Below are 27,527 nucleotides of genomic sequence, written 5' to 3'. Positions count from 1 at the left end.
AGAGTTAAACTGTTTCACTGTCTTACACTAAGCTAGAGATATTCTTTATCCAGAGGAAATAGGAAGAGCAAAAAAAAAAAAAAAAAAAAAAAAAAGGAATCATGAAGCCAGATGGACTCTTAGGGACTATCAAGTTCAACTCCCTCATCATACAAATAGAATCATTGATGGGTAGATACTTGGGGGAGCCTGCTTCTGGGTCATTCGGTAAGTGAGTGGTAGGACTAGGGCCAACACCCAGGACTCTCTTCTTTTTTTTCCTTTGTAACATTTTGACTCACATATTCCATAAGTCCTCATTCTTCACTGCTTAAGTGACATCTATTGAGCTTGGCACCCACCTTGCCAGGCTTGAGTTTGACCCAAAACTCATTCTCAGGCCTCCTCAACTCTCTGGTTAGAGTCCGGTGTGCTGTATACCAACGATGGACAACGTCATAAGGTACAGTATTTATGACAGCCCGGTCATAGTTGTTGTACCTAAGGTGAAATTGTGAGAAAGAAAGATTTTCTCCAAAACATGTTAAAACATCTGTTGCTGATGGGGCAATTTTATATAAGGCTTTCCCTATATTCATTAGTTGTCCCATGATGATGTGGCAATAATAAGCTAATGTTCTCTCAAGACTATATGATTTTAGAGAAGAGTTCCATTGCCTGTTGGCCATATTTTTTTTCCTTTGAAAAATCTGAGGGTAGGGGATATAAGAAAGTTCTAGCTGGTTTCTACTATCTTAGAATATTATGTTTTGTTTGTTTCAATATATTTTTGGCCATGCCACATGGTATGTCTCTCACCTCATCCAAGGATAACTGTTATACCATCATGACTTCTGTAATCACAGGTTAGTTTTGCTTATTTATAAAACTTTATATAAATGGAATACTATAGTATGTACTCTTTTGTGTCTGGCTTCTTTCATTTAATGTTATATTTATAAGATTTATCATTATTGTACCACATGTAAATAGTTCATCCTTCATGTTGAACAGAATTTTATTGTGGGACTATACCACAATGTATTCATCCATTCAAGGTTTCCCTTGTGGCTCAGCTAATAAAGAATCTGCCTGCAGTGTGGGAGACCTGGGTTCGATCCCTGGCTTGGGAAGATCCTCTGGAGAAGGGAACAGCTACCCACTCCAGTATTCTGGCCTGGAGAATTCCATGGGCTGTATAATCCATGGGATCACAAAGAGTTGGACACGACTGAGGGACTTTTGGACATGACTGAGGGACTTTCACCCATTCATCCATTCTATTGATAGATGTGTAAGTAATTTCCAGTTTGTAACTATTACAAATAGTGCTGGAGGTTCTGGTCCATGATAGAAACAAATCTACAGTTACACAGAGAACAATTCCCTATGAAAGAAATCTGGAAACTGAGTAACTCCTACATATTGGTGAATGAGAAATAAAAACATATCAAAATGGATAGCAAAGGCTGAGACAACTCAATAATGACAAGACAATCCAGTGAAAAAGTGGGCAAAAATCTAACTAGTTACTTAGCAAAAGAAGATATATGAATGGCCAATATGCACATGGAAATAAGCTCAACATCATCAGTCACCAAAAAATACACAGTAGAACACCAAGGAGATATCCAATATAATGGCTATAATTAATGACTGAAAACACCAAGTATTAGCAAGGATGTGGAGAAGATACAACTTTTGTACATTGTTGACAACTGTAAAATGGAACACATTAGTAGTTGCTAATGAAACTAAAAAGTCACGTACTCTATGATCCAGCGGTTCCACTCTTAGGTATTTATATGTGTGAAATGAAAACACATATCTACAAAGATAGTTTTACATGAACATTGATGGCAGCTTTATTCATAATAATCCCAAACAGGAAACAGCCCAGGTGTTTATTCATAAAAGAATGGATTTGTTCCAGGATGTGAGTTTCTAGAACAGGCAAAACAAATCTATGGTGGTAAAAAATAAAAACAGATGTTTCCTCTGTGTGTGTGTGTAGGGTTGGGATGAAAAGGGGTATAAAGGTACTTTCTGTAGTGATGGTAATAGTGTATATCTTGATAGGCATTTGGGTTACATAGGTGTACGCAGTTTTAAAAACTCAGCAAGTGTATATTCAGTATTTATACCAACATTGTATGTATATACATTGTATGTATATTTTATATCAAAATTAAACATCTGTAAACAAATAGTGAATGTTAGACTTAAAGTTATAAATGTTGAAGTATATTGGGAGACATATACCTTCAATGTTCTGTGCAATGTATCAAAAATAAGATTAATTTATAAACAGAAGGATAGAAAGATAGATATATAGGTAATAAAGCAAGTATGTGCTGTGCTGTGCTGTGCTTAGTCGCTCAGTCATGTTCGACTCTTTGCAACCCCATGGACTGTAGCCTGCCAGGTTCCTCTGTCCATGGGGATTCTCCAGGCAAGAATACTGGAGTGGGTAGCCTATCCCTCCTCTAGGGGATCTTCCCCACCCAGGAATCGAGCTGGGGTCTCCTGCATTGCAGGTGGATTCTTTACCAGCTGAGCTACCAGGGAAGCCCAAAGCAAGTATAGTAATATCTTAATGGTAGAATCTCGGTGGTAGGTATACAAGTTTTCCTTGTAAATGCTTTCAACTTTTTTGTATTTAAAAGTTTCATAATAAAATGTTGGGGAAAATATTGAGCACCTACTCATTGTTCTAGGCAATTGAGATAGAAGAGATGACGGAGGGAGAGTTTTCCAGTGGGCACTTATCCCAGGGAAGTGATTTAGGATTTATGTAGTTCCTACTACAATACAGGGGCAACAATTTATTTTTATCTTCACAATTGTGTGTGAAGGAGCAGGCTTGAAATGAGTGGAGATGAAAAGCTCAGTTTTGGATATGATGTGCTTTATGACTGTATAAGATACTAGGTGGTAATATACACAGGTCAGGAGAAATGCATAAATCTGGACAAGAGTCAAATGTTGTGGTTATCATGCCTTTAGGCACCCTAGCTGCTTGATCACTGAGCACAATTTAATAACTGGCTTTTTTTTTTTTAAAGTGTTTTCATTTTTAAATGCCATGTGAAATATCTGCCCCTCCAATCTAGTGTTCCTTGGCTGTTGGCCTATTTATTATTCCATGGGAATTTTAACAAGAATAGAGATTGTACTAATAAAAAGCTATGGAATACCAATATTAAAATGTGACAGATATAGGATCTTAGGAATTTTCATTACATTAGAAAACTAATATCTGGCAAATATATTACATTGAGGGATAGTTCTTTGGTACTCACCTGATCAAATAGAGCTCTTTATTCCATGGGTATATATTTAAGACTGGCCCAACCCCAATCATGTGGTTTTGACATTCTCCAACATTTTCAATATATTCATGCTTCAATGGCACTTTACTGAGGAGTTCAAATTCCTCAGGTGCCTTTTTAAGTACTTGTTCTGCTGCATAGAATCCATCAACTAGCAGTGTCCTGCCACCTGTTCCTTCATGCTTAAGACAGTGAAACACTTGAATGCTAAAGAAAGGAAAAATTAAATTACTCTGTTCAGTGGAGAAAAGAGAATACATAAAACTTTTAGAAAAAAATATATAAAATGATTACTGATTCTACTTGTGTCATTTTCTTTTCATTAAGAAATAAATCTCATTTCCCAATTGTCTTCCAGTTGTACTTTTTTGTGTACTTTGCCATATTAATGTCACTAAGGTTTCCTTCTAAACATATTTAACATGTACTGAAACCTATATGTGTCAGACTTGGGCAACACAGGCATGGATAAGATATAGTCTCTCTTTTAAAGAAGCCCATAGTCTATCTAGAAGAATGAACCAAGTAAGTACCGATAAAATACGATAGGCACTATAATAAAGTTGTATACAAAACAGTGGAGCCACAAAAAGAGGAAATTATTGTAGTGGAATGTTGTATAGATAAATTTTTTGAGATGTGGATGAGAATGATTTTGCTTAGTTTTAAAGAATGAGCAAGGCTTGGGCTGGAATGAGACTGAGGTGAGGAGAGGGCATTTCAGGCAGGAAAAAGGTATGACCAAACATATCAATGTAGAACAGCAAGGTATATTCAAGGAAGAGAGTGATAAGTTCCTGTTGGCTTAGCACAGAGAATCACAGGATTTTAAACTAAGATGCGACATTAACTGGTGAGAAGCAAGATGACAAAAACATGAAAAACAACGTGGATAACTGAAACTGGAGAGAAAAATACTGAGAACTTGAGCTTATAGAAAAGAGGACACATCTAAGAAATAAATGATTAGATGTGGAGGATGAAGAATAGGCAAAAATCTAGAATGACTGTAGGTTTTTCCCCTGGGCAACTTGACAAGTAATAATGCCCATTTGCCAAGAGAATGAGGCAGATGCATAATTCGATGGTAATAAGGGGCTGTGAAGGGTTGAGGAAGTCGTTCAGTTTAGGGACATTTTGAAATAATTAAGTTACATATGACTGAAAAATTAATAGGAAAAGGCAAGTCAATTATTAATGGACTGGAAACCTAAAGTAATAATTTCAAATTAACAAGGGAAAAATAAAATCAATAGTAATTTAAGGAAAAAAGCAAAAGTAAGGAAAAGTAAACAACGAAGTAAAATAAGTGATAAACATAAATAAAGGTAGAAGGAATAAAATCAAGGAGAATGTAGGGTAAATACAATTAAAATGAATAAGGTCAGTCCTGGCTATGTTGAGCTTTCTGCAAAATTTCTAGGTTAGGATTATTTAGTAGCCAGTGGAAGATGTTTATCTTAGAAGAGAGGTAGATTTTGTAGCTGTCTGTGAAGTGAAGTGAAGTCACTCAGTCGTGTCTGACTCTTTGCGACCCCATGGACTGTAGCCCACCAGGCTCCTCTGTCCATGGGTTTTCCAGGCAAGAGTACTGGAGTGAGTTGCCGTTTCCTTCTCCAGGAGATCTTCCTGACACAGGGATTGAACCCAGGTCTCCTGCATTTTAGGCAAATGCTTTACTGTCTGAGCCACCAGGGAAGTCCTGTCTGTAGCTATCTGTAGGTGATGGCTAAAGCCAAGAGCATAGCAGTCATTTGGAGAGATAATTTCAAGCAAGAAAAGAAGGAGAAGGAGAAAATTTTGAGGAACAATATTTATGACACAGATAAAAGAAAATAAGCCAGCATAGGAGACTGAGGAAAACTGACTATAGATGTAGAAGGAAAACTAGAAAAGAAAGGCTATTCAAGAAGAGGTAGAGGTTAATGGCCCCAGGATTCCAATGAGATAAAGACTGAAAGGTACACACTGGGGATGGCAATAAGTTACTTGCTGGTGACTTTGGAGAGAGTAATTTTAATTGAGAGGGGGTTGGATAAACTAGCTGACTACAGGTTTGAAGAGTGAATAAGAAGTGAGAATGAAAAAATACCAAATGTAGATAATTATTTTAATAAGTCTAGCTGTAAGGGTGAGGAATAAGAGGTGGGGCTGTAAGTAGAGGAAGACAGAGTCAAAGGAAGTGTACAAAAATAGAGATTTAAGAACTGAGAAGTTGATAGGCAGGAGAAATCCCCAAGGAGGTTGGAAAGAATGAGATCCTGAGCAAAGGTAACTTTAGAAAGCATAAGGCATAAAACGATGATGATGATGATGACAATGGCTAAAATGATAAGAACAATAACCAGCATTTATTGAACACCTCATATGTTCCAGAAAGTATCCAAGTGCTTTAAATATATCATGTAACTTAATCCCTGTGTGTGTGCTAAGCCGCTTCAGTGGTGTCTGACTCTTTGTGACCCCATGGGCTGTAGCCTGCCAGGCTTCCCTATCTATGGGATTCTCCAGGCAAGAATACTGGAGTGGGTTGCCATTCTTTCCTCCAGGGAATCTTCCCGACCCAGGGATCGAACCCATGGCTCTTACGTCTCCGGCATTGACAGGTGAGTTCTTTATCACTAGGGCCACCTGGAAGCGCAACTTAATCCCTAAGCAATACTAATTGGCAGGTTTTATTACTAGTCCCATTCTACAGATGAAAAAACTGAGGTACTGAGAGGTTCTTTTCCAAGATCACAAAGCTAATGTATATTCCAGCTGGGATGCAAATCCAGGTCTGGTTGATGCCATAGCCTGAACTCAACCACTCTCACTGTACTGCTAATGTCTTGGCTCTCCCCATTGACTAGAAAGGGTTAAATTAAAGGCACAGCTAACTGTGTATCTACAGTAGTGGTCAGAGAGAAAAGAGCTAGTCAATATTTGTACCTCAACACCTGTCCAACTGTTTCTCATCCCATTTCCTCATATTCTTCTTTCTGTGTCCCAGAGAATGAGAATGCAGGGCTGTGGGTGGTTTTGTATATTGATAACATTGAGCCAGACATCTAAAACACGTTTTATTCTACCTTTTCTGAAGCAAACATTCTTAGGTTCCAATCCTCAAAGGAAATCGGAGTAACTACAATCAACTGGATATTATCATCCTCTTGTATTGTCTTTATGAATTCATGTGTGCATGTGTGCTAAGTCATTTCAGTCATGTCTGACTCTGTGTGACCCCATGGACTGTTGCCCACCAGGCTCCTCTGTCCATGGGGTTTTCCAGGTAGGAATACTGGACTGGGTTTCCATGCTCTCCTCCAGGGCATCTTCCCAACCCAGGGATTGAACTTGTATCTCTTATGTCTCCTACATTGGCAGGTACATTCTTTACCACTAGTGCCACCTGGAAAGCCCTTTTGAATTCATACTTATGCATGTTTTACTCATATATTTGTGCCTTGGGTTCATTATCTATATGTAGAAGATCAAAAAACAACAGCAATAGCAGTAACAAAATAACCACAGAGGTACCTCTAATAAGTGGCAAATGGTAGGAAAGTTAAGTATGGTATCTATCATATCAAGTAATTACCATTTCTTCTCTGTGATGAGAAAGATCTAGTCTCTGTTAGCTACTAGTGGTGATCATACTGCAGTACATAACTGTGTCAAATCAACACAAGTACACCTCATATTTGCAAAATGTTATACATCAATTATATCTCAATAAACATGGAAAAAAAGTATGGCGTATATTATCTTTGGCTCAATAGCTACTGAGTCCACACAAGAAGGTTATTTTTTGACCAAGAAGAAATAAAAAAGAGTCAATATATAGTGAATAATGCAACAAATGAGATCAAAAACACTCTGGGAACCAACAGTAGAATAACGGAGGCAGAAGATAGGATAAACGAGGTAGAAAATAGAATGGTAGAAATAAATGAAGCAGAGAGGAAAAAAGAAAAAAAGAATTAAAAGAAATGAGGACAACCTCAGAGACCTCTGGGACAATGTTAAATGCCCCAATGTTCGAATCATAGGAGTCCCAGATGAAGAAGACAAAAAGAAAAACCATGAGAAAATACTTCAGGAGATAATAGTTGAAAACTTCCCTAAAATGGGGAAGGAAATAGTCACCCAAGTCCAAGAAACCCAGAGAGTCACAAACAGGATAAACCCAAGGCGAAACACCCCAAGACACATATTAATCAAATTAACAAAGATCAAACACAAAGAACACAATAAAAGCAGCAAGGGAAAAACAACAAAAAACACACAAGGGGATTCCCATAAGGATAACAGCTGATCATTCAATAGAAACTCTTGAGGACAGAAGGGAATGACAGGACATACTTAAAGTGATGAAAGAGAAAAATCTACAACCCAGATTACTGTACCCAGCAAGGACCTCATTCAAATATGAAGGAGAAATCAAAAGCTTTACAGACAAGCAAAAGCTGAGAGAATTCAGCACCACCAAACCAGCTCTCCAACAAATGCTAAAGGATCTTCTCTAGACAGGAAACACAGAAAGGGTTTATAAACTCAAACTCAAAACAACAAAGTAAATGGCAATGGGATCATACTTATCAATAATTGCCTTAAATGTAAATGGGTTGAATGCCCCAACCAAAAGACAAAGACTGGATGAATGGACACAAAAACAAGACCCCTATATATGTTGTCTACAAGAGACCCACCTCAAAAAAAGGGACATACACAGACTGAAAGTGAAAGGCTGGAAAAAGATATTCCACACAAATAGAGACCAAAAGAAATCAGGAGTAGCAATACTCATATCAGATAAGATAGACTTTAAAATAAAGGCCAAGAAAAGAGACAAAGAAGGACACTACATAATGATCAAAGGATCAATATAAGAAGATATAGCAATTAAAATATATATGCACCCAACATAGGAGCACTACATTGTGTAGGGCAAATGCTAACAAGTATGAAAGGGGAAATTAACAATAACACAATAATAGTGGAAGACTTTAATACCCCACTCAAACCTATGGATAGATCAACTAAACAGAAAAGTAACAAGGAAACACAAACTTTAAATGATACAATAGACCAGTTAAACCTAATTGACATCTATAGGACATTTCACCCCAAAACAATGAATTTCACCTTTCTCTCAAGTGCACATGGAACCTTCTCCAGGATAGATCACATCCTGGGCCATCAACCTACCCTTGGTAAATTAAAAAAAATTGAAATCATTCCAAGCATCTTTTCTGAAAACAATGCAGTAAGATAGATGTCAATTACAGGACAAAAACTATTAAAAATTCCAACACATGGAAGCTGAACCACATGCTGCTCAATAACCAACAAATCACAGAAGAAATCAAAAAAGAAATAAAAATATGCATAGAAACGAATGAAAATGAAAACACAACAACCCGAAATGTATGGGACACTAAAAGCAGTGCTAAGGGGAAGGTTCATAGCAATACAAGCTTACCTCGAGAAACAAGAAAAAAATCAAATAAACAACCTAACTCTACACCTAAAGCAACTAGAAAAGGAAAAAATGAAGAACCCCAGGGTTAGTAGGAGGAAAGAAATCTTAAAAATTAGGGCAGAAATAAATGCAAAAGAAACAAAAGAGACCATAGCAAAAATCAACAAAGCCAAAAGCTGGTTCTTTGAGAAGATAAATAAAATTGACAAACCATTAGTCAGACTCATCAAGAAACAAAGGGAGAAGAATGAAATCAACAAAACTAGAAATGGAAATGGAGAGATCACAGCAGACAATACAGAAATACAAAGGATCATAAGAGACTACTGTCAGCAACCATATGCCAATAAAATGGGCAACGTGGAAGAAATGGACATATTCTTAGAAAAGTACAACTTTCCAAAACTGAACCAAGGAGAAATGGAAAATCTTAACAGACCCATCACAAGCACGGAAATTGAAACTGTAATCAGAAATCTTCCAGCAAACAAAAGTCCAGGACCCAAGCCTTCACAGCTGAATTCTACCAAAAATTTAGAGAATAGCTAACACCTATCCTACTCAAACTCTTCCAGAAAATTGCAGAGGAAGGTAAACTTCCAAACTCATTCTATGAGGCTACCATCACCCTAATACCAAAACCAGACAAAGATGCCACCAAAACAAAACTCCAGGCCAATATCACTGATGAACATAGATGCAAAAATCCTTTAAAAATTCTAGCAAACAGAATCCAACAACATATTAAAAAGATCATATATCACGACCAAGTGGGCTTTATCCCAGGGATGCAAGGATTCTTCAATATCTGCCCACAAAGCAATCAACATAATACACCACGTTAACAAATTGAAAGATAAAAACCATATGATTATCTCAATAGATGCAGAGAAAGCCTTTGACAAAATTCAACATCCATTTATGATAAAAAAAAAAAAAAAAACCCAGAAAGCAGGAATAAAAGGAACATAGCTCAACATAATAAAAGCTATATATGACAAACCCACAGCAAACATTATCCACAATGGTGAAAAATTGACAGCATTTCCCCTAAAGTCAGGAACAAGACAAGGGTGCCCACTCTCACCACTACTACTCAACAGAATTTTGGAAGTTTTGGCCACAGCTATCAGAGCATAAAAAGAAATAAAAGGAATCCAGGTTGGAAAGGAAGAAGTAAAACTCTCACTGTTTGCAGATGACATGATCCTCTACATAGAAAACCCTGAAGACTCCACCAGAAAATTACTAGACCTAATCAATGAATATAGTAAAGTTGCAGGATATAACATTAACACAGAGAAATCCCTTGCATTCCTATACACTAACAATGAGAAAACAGAAAGAGAAATTAAGGAAACAATTCCATTCACCATTGCAACAAAAAGAATTAAATAGTTAGGAATATATCTACCTAAAGAAACAAAAGACCTATATATAGAAAACTATAAAACACTGATGAAAGAAAGCAAAGAGGACACAAAGAGATGGAGAAATATACCATGTTCATGGATTGGAAGAATCAATATAGTGAAAATGAGTATACTACCCAAAGCAATCTATAGATTCAATGCAATCCCTATCAAGCTGCCAACGGTATTTCTCACAGAACCAAAACAAATAATCTCACAATTTGTATGGAAATACAAAAAACCTCGAATAGCCAAAGCAATCTTGAGAAAGAAGAATGGAACTGGAGGAATCAACCTGCCTGACTTCAGGCTCTACTACAAAGCTACAGTCATCAAGACAGTATGGTACTGGCACAAAGACAGAAATATAGATCAATGGAACAAAATACAAAGCTCAGAGATAAATCCATGCACCTATGGACACCTTATCTTCGACAAAGGAAGCAAGACTATACAATGGAGAAAAGACAATCTCTTTAACAAGTGGTGCTGAGAAAACTGGTCAACCACTTGTACAAGAATGAAACTAGAACACTTTCTAACACCATACACAAAAATAAACTCAAAATGGGTTAAAGATCTAAACATAAGACCAGAAACTATAAAACTCCTAGAGGAAAACATAAGCAAAACACTCTCCGACATAAACCACAGCAGGATCCTCTATGACCCACCTCCCAGAGTAATGGAAATAAAGCAAAAATAAACAAATGGGACCTAGTTAAACTTAAAACCTTTTGCACAACAAAGGAAAATATAAGCAAGGTGAAAAGACAGCCTTCAGAATGGGAAAAAATAATAGCAAATGAAGCAACTGACAAGGAATTAATCTCAAAAATATACAAGGAACTCCTGCAGCTCAATTCCAGAAAAATAAGCGACCCAATCAAAAAATGGGCCAAAGAACTAAACAGACATTCCTCCAAAGAAGACATACAGATGGCTAACAAACACATGAAAAGATGCTCAACATCACTCATTATCAGAGAAATGCAAATCAAAACCACAGTGAGGTGCCATTTCACGCAAGTCAGAATGGCTGCTATCCAAAAGTCTACAAGCAATAAGTGCTGGAGAGGGTGTGGAGAAAAGGGATCTCTCTTACACTGTTGGTAGAAGTGGAAACTAGTACAGCCACTATGGAGAATAGTGTGGAGATTCCTTAAAAAACTGGAAATAGAACTGCCTTATGACCCAGCAATCCCACTGTTCAGCATACACACTGAGGAAACCAGAATTGAAAGAGACACGTGTACCCCAATGTTCATCACAGCACTGTTTATAATAGCCAGGACATGGAAGCAACCTAGATGTCCATCAGCAGATGAATGGTTAAGAAAGCTGTGGTACATATACACAATGGAATATTACTCAGCCATTAAAAAGAATACCTTTGAATCAGGGGAGGAGCCAAGATGGCGGAGGAGTAGGATGGGGAGAACACTTTCTCCCCCACAAATTCATCAAAAGAGCATTTAAACGTCGAGTAAACTCCACAAAACAGCTTCTGAATGCCGGCAGAGGACATCAGGCACCCAGAAAAACAACCCAAGTCTTCGAAAGGAGGTAAAATATAAAAGACAAAAAAAAGACAAAAGAGGGAGGGACGGAGTTCTGTCCCGGGAAGGAAGTCTTAAAAAGAGAGAAGTTTCCAAACACCAGGAAACCTTCTCACTGCCGAATCTGTGCCGAGCTTTGGAAGCACAGAGGGCAACATAACAGGGAGAAAAAATAAACAAACAATTAAAACTCACAGATTGCGAGCCCTACGGTAACTCCCCTAGGGGACAAGCAGTGCAGACGCCTGCACACGCCATTAGCAAGCGGGGGCTGGGCAGGGAGGCACGGCGCGGGGTGCATTGCTTTGAGTAAGAACCTGGCCTGAATACCCTGAGCGCTATCTGAGCGAAATAATTTGGCCTCGCAAACCAGACTGTGGGATATCTACCGCGCAAAAAGCCAGCCCTAACCTAAGACACTGCCAGGCCCGCGCACGGAACAAAGGACTGAACAGAGATAGCCGGCTGCAGACCTTCCCCCTCCGGTGACAGGCAGCCAGAGCCGGAAGGGGGCAATTGCAGCCCCAGAGAGACATTATCTATAAAACCGTAAGCAGGTTTCTTTGCTAAGTAAAACTTCTTGGGGGTCTGGACGGTCAACATCTGCCTGAGAAGGTGTGCCGGTTTTACACCCAGATAACCGAGTGGTGGGGAGGTGATAAGTCGCAGCAATGGCGCTCACCAAACACCTCATCACCTGAGCTGCTCGGACCTGGGAAGAGCACAAAACGCAGGCCCAACCGAGTCTGTGCCTCTGAGGACTACCCGAGTGCCTGAACCTGAGCGGCTTGGACCTGGGAGCTCAGCCCAGGGCCGGCCTCTGATTGTTCCTGGTGGAACAACCTAGAGCCCGAGCAGTGTGGGCAGGGAGGCTACACGTGCCGTGAGTGGGGGCAGACCCAGTGTGGCTGAGGCACTGCGAGCGCATGCCAGTGTTATTTGTTTGCAGCATCCCTCCCTCCCTCCCCACAACGCGACTGAACAAGTGAGCCTAAAAAAAAAAAAAAAGTGTCCTCCACAGTCCCCTTTGTGTCAGGGTGGAAACCAGACACTGAAGAGACCAGCAAACAGAAGAAGCTATAACAGAGGGAAACGCCTTGGAAGCTACAGGCCATAGATTAAAACCCTGTGGTTACTACGGACTACATAGGAAGGGGCCTATAAATATTGAGAAATATAAGTCGGACCAAGGAACTAGCCAAAAATGAACTGAACCCACAATACTCACAACAAAACCAGAGAAAGTCCTAGATATACTTTTACTATTTTTATGATCATTCTTTCTTTTTTTTTTCTGTTTTTAAATTAAAAAAAATTTTTTAAGTCCTCTATTGTTCCTTTAATTTTCACTTTTATAACCTATTACTTTGCAAAAAATAAGACCCTATTTTTTTCTTCTTCAGCAAACTTCATATATATATATATATATATATTTTAGAATTTTTTGACCTTATTTTTTTTTTCTTCTTTTCTTTAACATTGTATTTTTGAAACTCCAAACTCTACTCTGCATTTTTAATTTTAGCTTTTTGATATATGTTATCAATTTTGTACTTATAGTTTTTTTTATAATTTCTGTGACTTTTTTTTTTTCTTCTTTGTTTCTTTCTCTTCTTTTTTTTATATAACATTGTACATCTGAAATTCCAAACTCTACTCAAGATTTTTAATTTATGCTTTTTGGTATTTGATATCAATTTTGTACCTGTATTTTCTTTCTATTTTTTGCGACATTGTTTGTTTATGTTTGTTTGTTTGTTTGTTTTCTCTCTTTATTTTTCTTCTTTTTTTTTTACCATTGTATTTTTGAAATTCCAAACTTTACTCTAGATTTTTAACTTTTGCTTTTTGGTATTAGTTATCAATTTTGTACCTGTAGTTTCTTTATAATTTTCGCAACCTTGTTTGTTTTTGTTTGTTCATTTTTCTCTCTTTCTTTTCCTTCTTCTTTTCTTTAACATCGTATTTTTGAAATTCCAAACTCTACTCTAGATTTTTAATTTTTGCTTTTATGTATTTGTTACCAATTTTGTACCTTTAAGAACCCAATCTTCAGGACCCATTTTTCACTAGGGAGCGAGATTACTGGCTTGACTGCTCTCTCTCCCTTTGGATTCTCCTTTTTCTCCACCAGGTCGCCTGTGTCTCCTCCCTAACCCCTCTCTACTCCACCCAACTCTGTGAATTTCTGTGTGTTCCAGATGGTGGAGAACACTTAGGGAACTGATTACTGGCTGGATCAGTCTCCCTCCTTTTCATTCCCCCCTTTTATTCTTCTGGCCACCTCTGTCTCCTTCCTCCTCCTTCTCTTCTCGTATAACTCCGTGAACATCTCTGAGCGGTCCAGTTGTGGAGTGCACATAAGGAAGAGATTACTGGCTAGCCCACTCTCTCCACTATTGATCCCACCTCATCTCATTTGGGTCACCTCTAATTCCCTCCTCCCTCTTCTCTTCTCCATATAACGCTGTGAACCTCTCTAAGTGACCCTCACGGTAGAGAAACTTTTCATCCTTAATGTAGATGTTTTATCAATGGTGCTGTATAGAAGGAGAAGTTTTGAAACTACTGTAAAAATAAGACCGATAACTGGAAGTAGGAGGCTTAAGTCCAAACCCTGACTCCAGGGAATTCCTGACTCCAAGGAACATTAATTGATAGGAGTTCATCAAACGCCTCCATACCTACACTGAAACCAAGCACCGCACAAGGGCCAACAAGTTCCAGGGCAAGACATACCAAGCAAATTCTCCAGCAACCAAGGAACATAGCCCTGAGCTTCAAGATACAGGCTGCCCAAAGTCACCCCAAAACCATAGACATCTCATAACTCATACTGGACACTTCATTGCACTCCAGAGAGAAGAAATACAGCTCCACCCACCAGAACACCGACACAAGCTTCCCTAACCAGGAAACCTTGACAAGCCACCTGTACAAACCCACACACAGCGAGGAAACGCCACAATAAAGAGAACTCCACAAACTGCCAGAATACAGAAAGGACACCCCAAACTCAGCAATTTAAACAAGATGAAGAGACAGAGGAATACCCAGCAGATAAAGGAACAGGATAAATGCCCACCAAACCAAACCAAAGAGGAAGAGATAGGGAATCTACCTGATAAAGAATTCCGAATAATGATAGTGAAATTGATCCAAAATCTTGAAATTAAAATGGAATCACAGATAAATAGCCTGGAGGCAAGGATTGAGAAGATGCAAGAAAGGTTTAACAAGGAATTAGAAGAAATGAAAAAGAGTCAATATATAATGAATAATGCAATAAGTGAAATAAAAAACACTCTGGAGGCAACAAATAGTAGAATAACAGAGGCAGAAGATAGGATTAGTGAATTAGAAGATAGAATGGTAGAAATAAAGGAATCAGAGAGGGTAAAAGAAAAACGAATTAAAAGAAATGAGGACAATCTCAGAGACCTCCAGGACAATACTAAATGCTACAACATTCGAATCATAGGGGTCCCAGAAGAAGAAGACAAAAAGAAAGACCATGAGAAAATACTTGAAGAGATAATAGTTGAAAACTTCCCTAAAATGGGGAAGGAAATAATCACCCAAGTCCAAGAAATCCAGAGAGTCCCAAACAGGATAAACCCAAGGCGAAACACCCCAAGACACATATTAATCACATTAACAAAGATCAAACACAAAGAACAAATATTAAAAGCAGCAAGGGAAAAACAACAAATAACACACAAGGGAATTCCCATAAGGATAACAGCTGATCTTTCAATAGAAACTCTTCAAGCCAGGAGGGAATGGCAAGACATACTTAAAATGATGAAATAAAATAACCTACAGCCCAGATTATTGTACCCAGCAAGGATCTCATTCAAGTATGAAGGAGAAATCAAAAGCTTTTCAGACAAGCAAAAGCTGAGAGAATTCTGCACCACCAAACCAGCTCTCCAACAAATACTAAAGGATCTTCTCTAGACAGGAAACACAAAAACGGTGTATAAATTCGAACCCAAAACAATAAAGTAAATGGCAATGGGATCATACTTATCAGTAATTACCTTAAATGTAAATGGGTTGAATGCCCCAACCAAAAGACAAAGAGTGGCTGAATGGATACAAAAACAAGACCCCTACATATGTTGTCTACAAGAGACCCACCTCAAAACAGGGGACACATACAGACTGAAAGTGAAGGGCTGGAAAAAGATCTTCCATGCAAATAGGGACCAAAAGAAAGCAGGAGTAGCAATACTCATATCAGATAAAATAGACTTTAAAACAAAGACTGTGAAAAGAGACAAAAAAGGTCACTACATAATGATCAAAGGATCAATCCAAGAACAAGATATAACAATTATAAATATATATACACCCAACACGGGAGCACCGCAGTAAGACAAATGCTAACAAGTATGAAAGGAGAAATTAACAATAACACAATAATAGTGGGAGACTTTAATACCCCACTCACACCTATGGATAGATCAACTAAACAGAAAATTAACAAGGAAACACAAACTTTAAACGATACAATAGACCAGTTAGACCTAATTGATATCTATAGGACATTTCATCCCAAAATAATGAATTTCACCTTTTTCTCAAGCCCACATGGAGTCTTCTCCAGGATAGATCACATCCTGGGCCATAAAGCTAGCCTTGGTAAATTCAAAAAAGTAGAAATCATTCCAAGCATCTTTTCCGACCACAATGCAGTAAGATTAGATCTCAATTACAGGAGAAAAACTACTAAAAATTCCAACATATGGAGGCTGAACAACACGCTGCTGAATAACCAATAAATCACAGAAGAAATCAAAAAAGAAATTAAAATTTGCATAGAAACGAATGAAAATGAAAACACAACAACCCAAAACCTGTGGGACACTGTAAAAGCAGTCCTAAGGGGAAAGTTCATAGCAATACAGGCATACCTCAAGAAACAAGAAAAAAGTCAAATAAATAACCTAACTCTACACCTAAAGCAACTAGAAAAGGAAGAAATGAAGAACCCCAGGGTTAGTAGAAGGAAAGAAATCTTAAAACGTAGAGCAGAAATAAATGCAAAAGAAACAAAAAGAGACCATAGCAAAAATCAACAAAGCCAAAAGCTGGTTCTTTCAAAGGATAAATAAAATTGACAAAGCATTAGCCAGACTCATCAAGAAACAAAGGGAGAAAAATCAAATCAATAAAATTAGAAATGAAAATGGAGAGATCACAACAGACAACACAGAAATACAAAGGATCATAAGAGACTACTATCAACAATTATATGCCAATAAAATGGACAACGTGGAAGAAATGGAAAAATTCTTAGAAAAGTACAACTTTCCAAAACTCGACCAGGAAGAAATAGAAAATCTTAACAGACCCATCACAAGCACGGAAATTGAAACTGTAATCAAAAATCTTCCAGCAAACAAAAGCCCAGGTCTAGACAGCTTCACAGCTGAATTCTACCAAAAATTTAGAGAAGAGCTAACACCTATCCTGGTCAAACTCTTCCAGAAAATTGCAGAGGAAGGTAAACTTCCAAACTCATTCTATGAGGCCACCATCACCCTAATACCAAAACCTGACAAAGATCCCACAAAAAAAGAAAACTACAGGCCAATATCACTGATGAACATAGATGCAAAAATCCTTAACAGCATTCTAGCAATCAGAATCCAACAACACATTAAAAAGATCATACACCATGACCAGGTGGGCTTTATCCCAGGGATGCAAGGATTCTTCAATATCCACAAATCAATCAATGTAATACACCACATTAACAAACTGAAAAATAAAAACCATATGATTATCTCAATAGATGCAGAGAAAGCCTTTGACAAAATTCAACATCCATTTATGATAAAAACTCTCCAGAAAGCAGGCATAGAAGGAACATACCTCAACATAATAAAAGCTATATATGACAAACCCACAGCAAACATTATCCTCAATGGTGAACAATTGAAAGCATTTCCTCTAAAGTCAGGAACAAGACAAGGGTGCCCACTTTTACCATTACTATTCAACATAGTTTTGGAAGTTTTGGCCACAGCAATCAGAGAAGAAAAAGAAATAAAAGGTATCCAAATTGGAAAAGAAGAAGTAAAACTCTCACTATTTGCAGATGACATGATCCTCTACATAGAAAACCCTAAAGACTCAACCAGAAAACTACTGGAACTAATCAATGATTATAGTAAAGTTGCAGGATATAAAATCAACACACAGAAATCCCTTGCATTCCTATACACTAATAATGAGAAAACAGAAAGTGAAATTAAGGAAACAATTCCATTCACCATTTCAATGGAAAGAATAAAATACTTAGAAATATATCTACCTAAAGAAACTAAAGACCTATATATAGAACACTATAAAACACTGGTGAAAGAAATCAAAGAGGACACTAATAGATGGAGAAATATACCATGTTCATGGATTGGAAGAATCAATATAGTGAAAATGAGTATACTACTCAAAGCAATTTATAGATTCAATGCAATCCCTATCAAGCTACCAACAGTATTCTTCACAGAGCTAGAACAAATAATTTCACAATTTGTATGGAAATACAAAAAACCTCGAATAGCCAAAGCGATCTTGAGAAAGAAGAATAGAACTGGAGGAATCAACCTACCAGACTTCAGCCTCTACTACAAAGCCACAGTTATCAAGACAGTATGGTACTGGCACAAAGACAGAAATATAGATCAATGGAACAAAATAGAAAGCCCAGAGATAAATCCACACACATATGGACACCTTATCTTTGACAAAGGAGGCAAGAATATACAATGGATTAAAGACAATCTCTTTAACAAGTGGTGCTGGGAAATCTGGTCAACCACTTGTAAAAGAATGAAACTAGAATGCTTTCTAACACTGTACACAAAAATAAACTCAAAATGCATTAAAGATCTCAAAGTAAAACCAGAAACTATAAAACTCCTAGAGGAGAACATAGGCAAAACACTCTCTGACATACATCACAGCAGGATCCTCTATGACCCACCTCCCAGAATATTGGAAATAAAAGCAAAAATAAACAAATGGGACCTAATTAAACTTAAAAGCTTCTGCACATCAAAGGAAACTATTAACAAGGTGAAAAGGCAGCCTTCAGAATGGGAGAAAATAATAGCAAATGAAGCAACTGACAAACAACTAATCTCAGAAATATACAAGCAATTCCTACAGCTCAACTCCAGAAAAATAAAGGACCCAATCAAAAACTGGGCCAAAAAACTAAATAGACATTTCTCCAAAGAAGACATACAAATGGCTTAGAAACACATGAACAGATGCTCAACATCACTCATTATCAGAGAAATGCAAATCAAAACCACTATGAGGTACCATTTCACACCAGTCAGAATGGCTGCAATCCAAAAGTCTACAAGCAATAAATGCTGGAGAGGGTGTGGAGAAAAGGGAAGCCTCTTACACTGTTGGTGGGAATGCAAACTAGTACAGCCACTATGGAGAACAGTGTGGAGATTCCTTAAAAAACTGGAAATAGAACGGCCTTATGATCCAGCAATCCCACTGCTGGGCATACACACTGAGGAAACCAGAAGGGAAAGAGACACTTGTACCCCAATGTTCATTGCAGCACTGTTTATAATAGCCAGGACATGGAAGCAACCTAGATGTCCATCAGCAGATGAATGGATAAGAAAGCTGTGGTACGTATACACAATGGAGTATTACTCAGCCATTAAAAAGAATACATTTGAATCAGTTCTAATGAGGTGGATGAAACTGGAGCCTATTATACAGAGTGAAGTAAGCCAGAAAGAAAAACACCAATACAGTATACTAACGCATATATATGGAATTTAGAAAGATGGTAACAATAACCCTGTGTACGAGACAGCAAAAGAGACACTGATGTATAGAACAGTGTTATGGACTCTGTGGGAGAGGGAGAGGGTGGGAAGATTTGGGAGAATGGCATTGAAACATGTAAAATATCATGTATGAAACGAGTTGCCAGTCCAGGTTCGATGCACGATACTAGATGCTTGGGGCTAGTGCACTGGGACAACCCAGAGGGATGGTATGGGGAGGGAGGAGGGAGGAGGGTTCAGGATAGGGAACACATGTATACCTGTGGCGGATTCATTTTGATATTTGGCAAAACTAATACAATTTTGCAAAGTTTAAAAATAAAATAAAATTTAAAAAAATCAAAAAAAAATAAAAAGAATACCTTTGAATCAGTTCTAATGAGGCAGATGAAACTGGAGCCTATTATACAGAGTGAAGTAAGCCAGAAAGAAAAACACCAATACGGTATACTAACACACATGTATCAAATTTAGAAAGATGGTAACGATAACCCTATATGTGAGACAGCAAAAGAGACACAGATGTATAGAACAGTCTTTTGGAGTCTGTGGGGGAGGGCGAGGGTGGGATGATTTGGGAGAATGGCACTGAAATGTGTACATTATCATATGTGGAACAGATCACCAGTCCAGTTTTGATGCATGGGATAGGGTGCTTGGGGCTGGTGCACTGGAATGACCCAGAGGGATGGGATGGGGAGGGAGGTGGGAGGGGGGTCCAGGATGGGGAATACATGTACACTGTGGCAGATTCATGTCAATGTATGGCAAAACCACTACAGTGTTTTAAAGTAGTTAGCCTCCAATTAAAATGAATGATTTTATTTAAAAAAAAGGTTATTTTTCATTCACTTTTCCCCTCCAACTTCTTGTAAATTGGATTCAAATTCCTCTTAATACCATACCCAAAGCAGCTGTGTTTAGACTATTGACCCCTTTGCAATATAATTGCAAGGAGATCCTGCAACTGCAAGGAAATCCATCCAGTCTATCCTAAAGGGAATCAGTCCTGAATATTCATTGGAAAGACTGAGGCTGAAGCTGAAACTCCAATACTTTGGCCACCTGATGCGAAGAGATGACTAATTTGAAAAGACCCTGATGCTGGAGAAGACTGAAGGCGGGAGAGAAGGGGACGACAGAGGATGAGATAGTTGGATGGCATCACAGACTCAATGGACATGAGTTTGAGTAAACTCCGGGAGTTGGTGATGGACAGGGAGGCCTGGAGTGCTGCACTTCATGGGATCACAAAGAGTCAGACATGACTGAGCGACTGAACTGAACTGAACTTGCAATATCATAACTAAATATGAAAAACTACAAGTTCCCAAACCAATGGTTAATCAATACATTTTTTGTAAATTATTTGCAATCACTTTGATAAAAATGTAAATTAACCAAAATTAAGATCCATTCATGTAGTAAGGTAGATTTTCAATCATTTGAAAAAATTTTATTCCTATGAGTCTTTAAAAAAGATATTTCTAAGGAGAAAAGAGATAATTATGTAAGTAAGCAGCAGCAGATATGATCTTGATTCAAATAAAACAGAAAATGATTAAGAAAGTATTCAAGACCATCACATGTAATGATCTCACTTTGGAAAATTCTAATCCACCTACCCACAGGGCTCTTGAAAATAGGTGGTGTCAGTGTGCCGATCCAGAGCTAGCTTGGTGTATGCAGTGTCACCTCTGGAGAAGTCTGAAGTGAAAAACCACATCCTTCCATAGATGGTTTCTCTGTCAAATGCAGCATAGGAAGACCTTTTAGCTATTTGAAATTTTCATTATTGTAATTCAAGACTCTTTACAATACTTTTTTTATTTACAAATAAAAATATAATTTTTTTTTTGGTTCAGATATCTAACTATAAAGTAAAGAAATCAGTTGAACTCATCACCCGTCTTAATGAGCCCACCACTGAGTAATATTCTAGGAAGCTGCGGGGAATTAGTGGAAGGATAATGTAGTCAGAAAATAGGGAACCATTTCACTCTGTTTACGTGTCTGCTTTGAACAGCTTTCAGGTTCACATTTCTGTCCTGCACTCACCTTCCTCACATAGAAAAAGATGTTTTTGGGTAGCTGCTTTTAGAACTGATTAATGTAGATCTTCAGCCACCTTTTAGACATGGAAGAATAAAAAAAAGAAAAGAATAGTTTATATTAGCAAGTATTTAGTGAGACTTGCTGTATCACTGTATCTCTCCTTGAGATATAGACATCATAGGTAAATGACCCAGCATACTATCTGCTACACAATGAGCTATATCTGGTTTTTATGAAGTAAAAGGAAAATATTAACTATGACAAAGTCAGTTTATGTATCATGTAGTACTACAGAACATAAACCCATATACTACCTAGAAATGCAATGGAAAAAACTTTGTACTTAAGATCAGAAAACCTGAGCTCTTTTGAATTCCAGTTCTACTGCTTACTAGCAGAGCAATTCTGGTCCAGGCACTTAACACATCTGATCCTCAAGCGCCTCATCAGTAGAACAGGAGATAAAATACACGCTTATCAGGACTACTATACCAAACAATTGAAATCATCGATGTGAATATGCTGGTTAAATGCTGTACAGTATCAGTTAGTTCAGTTCAGTCACTCAGTTGTGTCCGACTCTTTGTGACCCCATGAATCGCAGCAAGCCAGGCCTCCCTGTCCATCACCAACTCCCGGAGTTCACTCAAACTCATGTCCATCGAGTTGGTGATGCCATCCAGCCATCTCATCCTCTGTTGTCCCCTTCTCCTCCTGTCCCCAATCCCTCCCAGCATCAGGGTCTCTTCCAGTGAGTCAATTCTTCACATGAGGTGGCCAAAGTATTGGAGTTTCAGCTTTAACATCAGTTCTTCCAATGAGCACCCAGGACTGATCTCCTTGAGAATGGACTGGTTGGATCACCTTGCAGTTCAAGGGACTCTCAAGAGTCTTCTCCAACACCACAGTTCAAAAGCATCAATTCTTTGGTGCTCAGCTTTCTTCACAGTCCAACTCTCACATCCATACATGACCACTGGAAAAACCATAGCCTTGACTAGACAGACCTTTGTTGGCAAAGTAATGTCTCTGCTTTTTAATATGCTATCTAGGTTGGTCATAACTTTCCTTCCAAGGAGTAAGCGTCTTTTAATTTCATGGCTGCAATCACCATCTGCAGTGATTTTGGAGCCCCCCAAAAATAAAGTCTGACACTGTTTCCACTGTTTCCCCATCTATTTCCCATGAAGTGATGGGACCAGATGCCATGATCTTAGTTTTCTAAATGTTGAGCTTTAAGCCAACTTTTCCACTCTCCTCTTTCACTTTCATCAAGAGGCTTTTTAGTTCCTCTTCACTTTCTGCCATAAGGGTGGTGTCATCTGCATATCTGAGGTTATTGATATTTCTCCCAGCAATCTTGATTCCAGCTTATGCTTCTTCTAGCCCAGTGTTTCTCATGATGTACTTACTCAGCATATAAGTTAAATAAGCAGGGTGACAATATACAGACTTGCTGTACTCCTTTTCCTATTTGGAACCAGTCTGTTGTTCCATGTCCAGTTCTAACTGTTGCTTCCTGACCTGCATATAGGTTTCTCAAGAGGCAGGACAGGTGGTCTGGTATTCCCATCTCTTTCAGAATTTTCCACAATTTATTGTGATCCACACAGTCAAAGGCTTTGGCATAGTCAATAAAGCAGAAATAGATGTTTTTCTGGAACTCTCTTGCTTTTTCAATGATCCAGCAGATGTTGGCAATTTGATCTCTGGTTCCTCTGCCTTTTCTAAAACCAGCTTGAACATCTGGAAGTTCATGGTTCACGTATTGCTGAAGCCAGGCTTGGAGAATTTTGAGCATTACTTTACTAGCATGTGAGATGAGTGCAATTGTTAGGTCCATACCATTTCTGTCCTTTATCGAGCCCATCTTTGCAGGAAATGTTCCCTTGGTATCTCTAATTTTCTTGAAGAGATCTCTAGTCTTTCCCATTATGTTGTTTTCCTCCATCTTTGCATTGATCGCTGAGGAAGGCTTTCTTATCTCTCCTTGCTATTCTTTGGAACTCTGCATTCAGATGCTTATATCTTTCCTTTTCTCTTTTGCTTTTCACTTCTCTTCTTTTCACAGCTATTTGTAAGGTCTCCCCAGACAGCTATTTTGCTTTTTTTCCTTTTCCATGGGGATGGTCTTGATCCTTATCTCCTGTACAATGTCACAAACCTCCGTCCATAGTTCATCAGGCACTCTATCAGATCTAGTCCCTTAAATCTATTTCTCACTTCCACTGTGTAATCATAAGGGATTTGATTTAGGTCATACCTGAATGGTCTAGTGGTTTTCCCCACTTTCTTCAATTTAAGTCTGAATTTGGCAATAAGGAGTTCATGATCTGAACCACAGTCAGCTCTGAGTCTTGTTTTTGCTGACTGTATAGAGCTTCTCCATCTCTGGTTGCAAAGAATATAATCAATCTGATTTCAGTGTTGACCATCTGGTGATGTCCATGTGTAGAGTCTTCTCTTCTGTTGTTGGAAGAGGGTGTTTGCTATGAACAGTGCGTTCTCTTCACAAAACTCTACTTGCTTTGCCCTGCTTCATTCCATATTCCAAGGCCAAATTTGCCTGTTACCCCAGGTGTTCCTTGACTTCCTATTTTGCATTCCAGTCCCCTATAATGAAAAGGACATCTTTTTTGGGTGTTAGTTCTAAAAGGCCTTGTAGGTCTTCATAGAATGGTTCAACTTCACCTTCTTTAGCGTTACTGGTTGGGGCATAGGCTTGGATTACTGTGATACTGAATGGTTTGCCTTGGAAGCGAACAGAGATTATTCAGTTGTTTTTGAGATTGCATCCAAGTACTGCATTTCAGACTCATTATTATTAACAACCAGTGTCTGAATTAAGCCTTAGGAATAATAGGTCAAAAGTAGATATCTTTAGATAACATCTTATTCAATCCTTTTACTGGTCAGATGGGAAAATAGAGGTAACAGGGACAGTGACTGTGGGTAGGAATGTATGTTTATCCAACTGCTTGATGGGAGAACTGAGACTACAGTCTGGTTCTCTTTATTCAAAGTTAGTGCTCTTTCTAGTGTACAATGAATAACTCTTACTTTGAGTGCCACTGGGCTTGAGAAAAGACAACAACTTTGAAGTCATCATATTTGAAGTCAACATGTAAGTGTCTTTAGAGATTAGAAATCTGGGCTTCAAATAAAGCACTATAAATGGTAATCTTCTTATTCGGGCCACAGAGTATTCTGGTAAAACAAGGGTGACCATACCTGTCACATTATTTTACTGATATTCATGCTCTGGAAATTAACTTCTGCACATATAAGAAAACTAATGACTCACCTGATCAAGCTGATCCTTTCTGCCAGCTTCTCTGTGTGTTTCTGAGTAGGAGGGACATTTTCCACAAAAGCAATTCCATAGAGCAGAAAGTTCTGCAGAAAGTTCTTCAGTCCCTCCTTGGTTTCTAAGAACGTCTGGAAATCTACAGCTGGAACTTGGGCTTGCTGGTAGATTTCAGCATTCCATAAGATTCTAGGCTGGATGACCTTTTGTTTCTGTCCTTCATAGCTGTTTTTCATGAGCCAATCCAAATCATATCTAGTCACATGACCATCTGGCCCTTTTTAGGAAAAATAAAAGGTATTAAAAATAATAATTATATATACTGCCAATAATTTACTGGTTAAGAATATTATTTTCAGCAAACAATTACCCCGTATGGTATTGTTTATGGGGTTTCCCAGGTAGCACTAGTGGTAAAGAAACTGTCTGCCAATGCAGGAGACATAAGAGATGCAGGTTCGATTCCTGGGTCAGGAAGATCCCCTAGAGAAGTGCATGGCAATCCACTCCAGTATTCTTGCCTGGAGAATCCTATGGACAGAGGAGCCTGGTGGGCTACAGTACATGGAGTTGCAAAGAGTTGGACACGACTGAAGCAACTTAGCACACACGCAAATATGTATTGTTTATGAGACCAAATTCAAATGAATGCCTAGAATGTTCCTGAGACAGAAATATTTGTCAGTTGAGTAGTATAAATTAATAAGTGAATGAATGAACAAATAAATCTTCCCAGCAGGTAAATAAGTTTATGAAACTTAGCTACATAGTAAAGGGCCTCGATCTCCCTCTTATAAATGAATTAGGTCAGTTTGGTCTAATGATATGATATCAGTACAACATGATAACTTCGCCCGCTGCTCTACAAAAAGTCAGCTCCTAAAATGTTTTAGAAAATATTCAGGATAAGCAAATGAGTAAGCAAAGGATACAGCAAGAGGAGTGAAAGGCTATCCTGACATTTTCTCTCTCCTTTTCTTTCTACCTCTCTGTCTCTGTTTCTCTCTTTCAAATTTCTACACCATTATAGTAAAAATATCATAAAGAATTTGGAAAGCATAAAAAAGTATGAGGAAATGAAAAGGTCAGATATACTTATTCGATTATCTAGATGAAACCACTATCCACAGCTTGCAATCATCCCTTCTAGATTTTTGTATGCATACTTTTACTTTACATAACATATTGTGAAAATATGTATTAGTTTGCACCCTACCTTTGTCACTTAAATTCTAAGAATAATTTTATCATTAAAAAATTAAGGCTTCAAAAAGTTAATTTCTATAATTTTCAGAATATGGACTACCAAGATTTACCTAAGCAGTCTGTTCTCCCGGGGCAGGTAGCTGTATTTTTGGAAAGTTTCCCTATTATTTAATAGTGATCATCCTTGTCCATTTTTCTGATAATTTTCTTAAAATAGACACACAGAAGGTAGAATTGTTAAATCCAAAGACACAAACTTTTAAAAGTCTTGATACATATAACTAGATTACTTTCTAGAAAGTCTACCGATTTTCATCCCCACCAACAATATATGCATATATGCATGCCCATCAAAATTGAGTATTCTTATTTTTTAAACATATATTTTTCTAATTTGGTAAGTAAAACTCATCTTATTATAATAAATTTAAGTTATTTAAGGTGAAGAAGAACATTTGTTAGACATCTATATTTTTTACATGCAAGGGTTACCAAACTGAGCTAGTAGCCAAACCTGCCCAGAATTGTTTTTCTAACATCTGCTGTGTAGTACATATTTTCTATAGCTGTTTCTACCCTACTACCAAAGAACTGAATCGTTGTGCAGAGACAGTGTATTCAAAAAAGATTAAAAATCTTTACTATCTGGCCCTTTAGAAAATGTTTCCTGACTTGTGGTTTAATGATAGTTCACTTCTTTCTCACATTTTTCTATTGGAACACTAATAGCACTATACACACGCGCGCACACACACACACACAATCATATATTTTACAAATATTTTGCAAAGTCAGTTTTTTGATATGCTTTCTTTCTTTTTTTAAAAGCTGTTATAGTCCAGTTAAGGTTTATTACAGTTAAAGGATACAGATTGAAATCAACAAAGGGAAAAGGTACACAGGGCTGAGTCCAGAAAAAACCAGGCACAAGTTTCTAGGTGTCCTCTTCTAGTATCAGTTCAGTTTAGTTGCTCAGTCGTGGCCGACTCTTTGCAACCCCATGGACTGCAACATGCCAGGTTTCCCTGTCCATCACGAAATACCAGAACTTACTCAAACTCATGTCCATTGAGTCAGTGATGCCATCCAACCATCTCATCCTCTGTCATCCCCTTCTCCTTCTGCCCTCAATCTTTCGAACATCAAGGTCTTATTCACTGAGTTGGTTCTTTGCCTCAGATGGCCAAAGCATTGGAGTTTCAGCTTCAGCATTGATCCTTCCAATGAATATTCAGGACTGATTTCCTTTAGGATTGACTGGTTGGATCTCCTTGCAGTCCAAGGGACTCTCAAGAGTCTCTTCCAACACTGCAGTTAAAGCATCAATTCTTCAATGCTCAGCTTGCTTTATAGTCCAACTCTCACATTCATATATGAC

At 38.0% G+C, this 27,527-nt stretch overlaps 1 protein-coding gene across 1 annotated transcript in view; it reads right to left on the bottom strand.

Moving 5' to 3' along the window:
- The window catches only part of TMLHE (trimethyllysine hydroxylase, epsilon), a 61,548-nt gene that overhangs the window by 2,439 nt on the left and 31,582 nt on the right, over positions 1-27,527 (bottom strand). Inside the window, exons 4-7 of the mRNA XM_055563415.1 lie at positions 24,941-25,220; positions 21,207-21,326; positions 3,282-3,518; positions 342-480 (exon numbers count right to left, since the gene is read on the bottom strand). Of these exons, the coding sequence (XP_055419390.1) occupies positions 342-480; positions 3,282-3,518; positions 21,207-21,326; positions 24,941-25,220 (776 nt within the window). The remainder of the gene's footprint in view (positions 1-341; positions 481-3,281; positions 3,519-21,206; positions 21,327-24,940; positions 25,221-27,527) is intronic.

Source organism: Bubalus kerabau, chromosome X (genome assembly GCF_029407905.1).
Source record: "Bubalus kerabau isolate K-KA32 ecotype Philippines breed swamp buffalo chromosome X, PCC_UOA_SB_1v2, whole genome shotgun sequence".
NCBI classification, from domain to species: domain Eukaryota; kingdom Metazoa; phylum Chordata; class Mammalia; order Artiodactyla; family Bovidae; genus Bubalus; species Bubalus kerabau.
The sequence above is the reverse complement of the archived record's forward strand: the minus strand, read 5'-3'. Positions and strand labels throughout refer to the sequence as shown.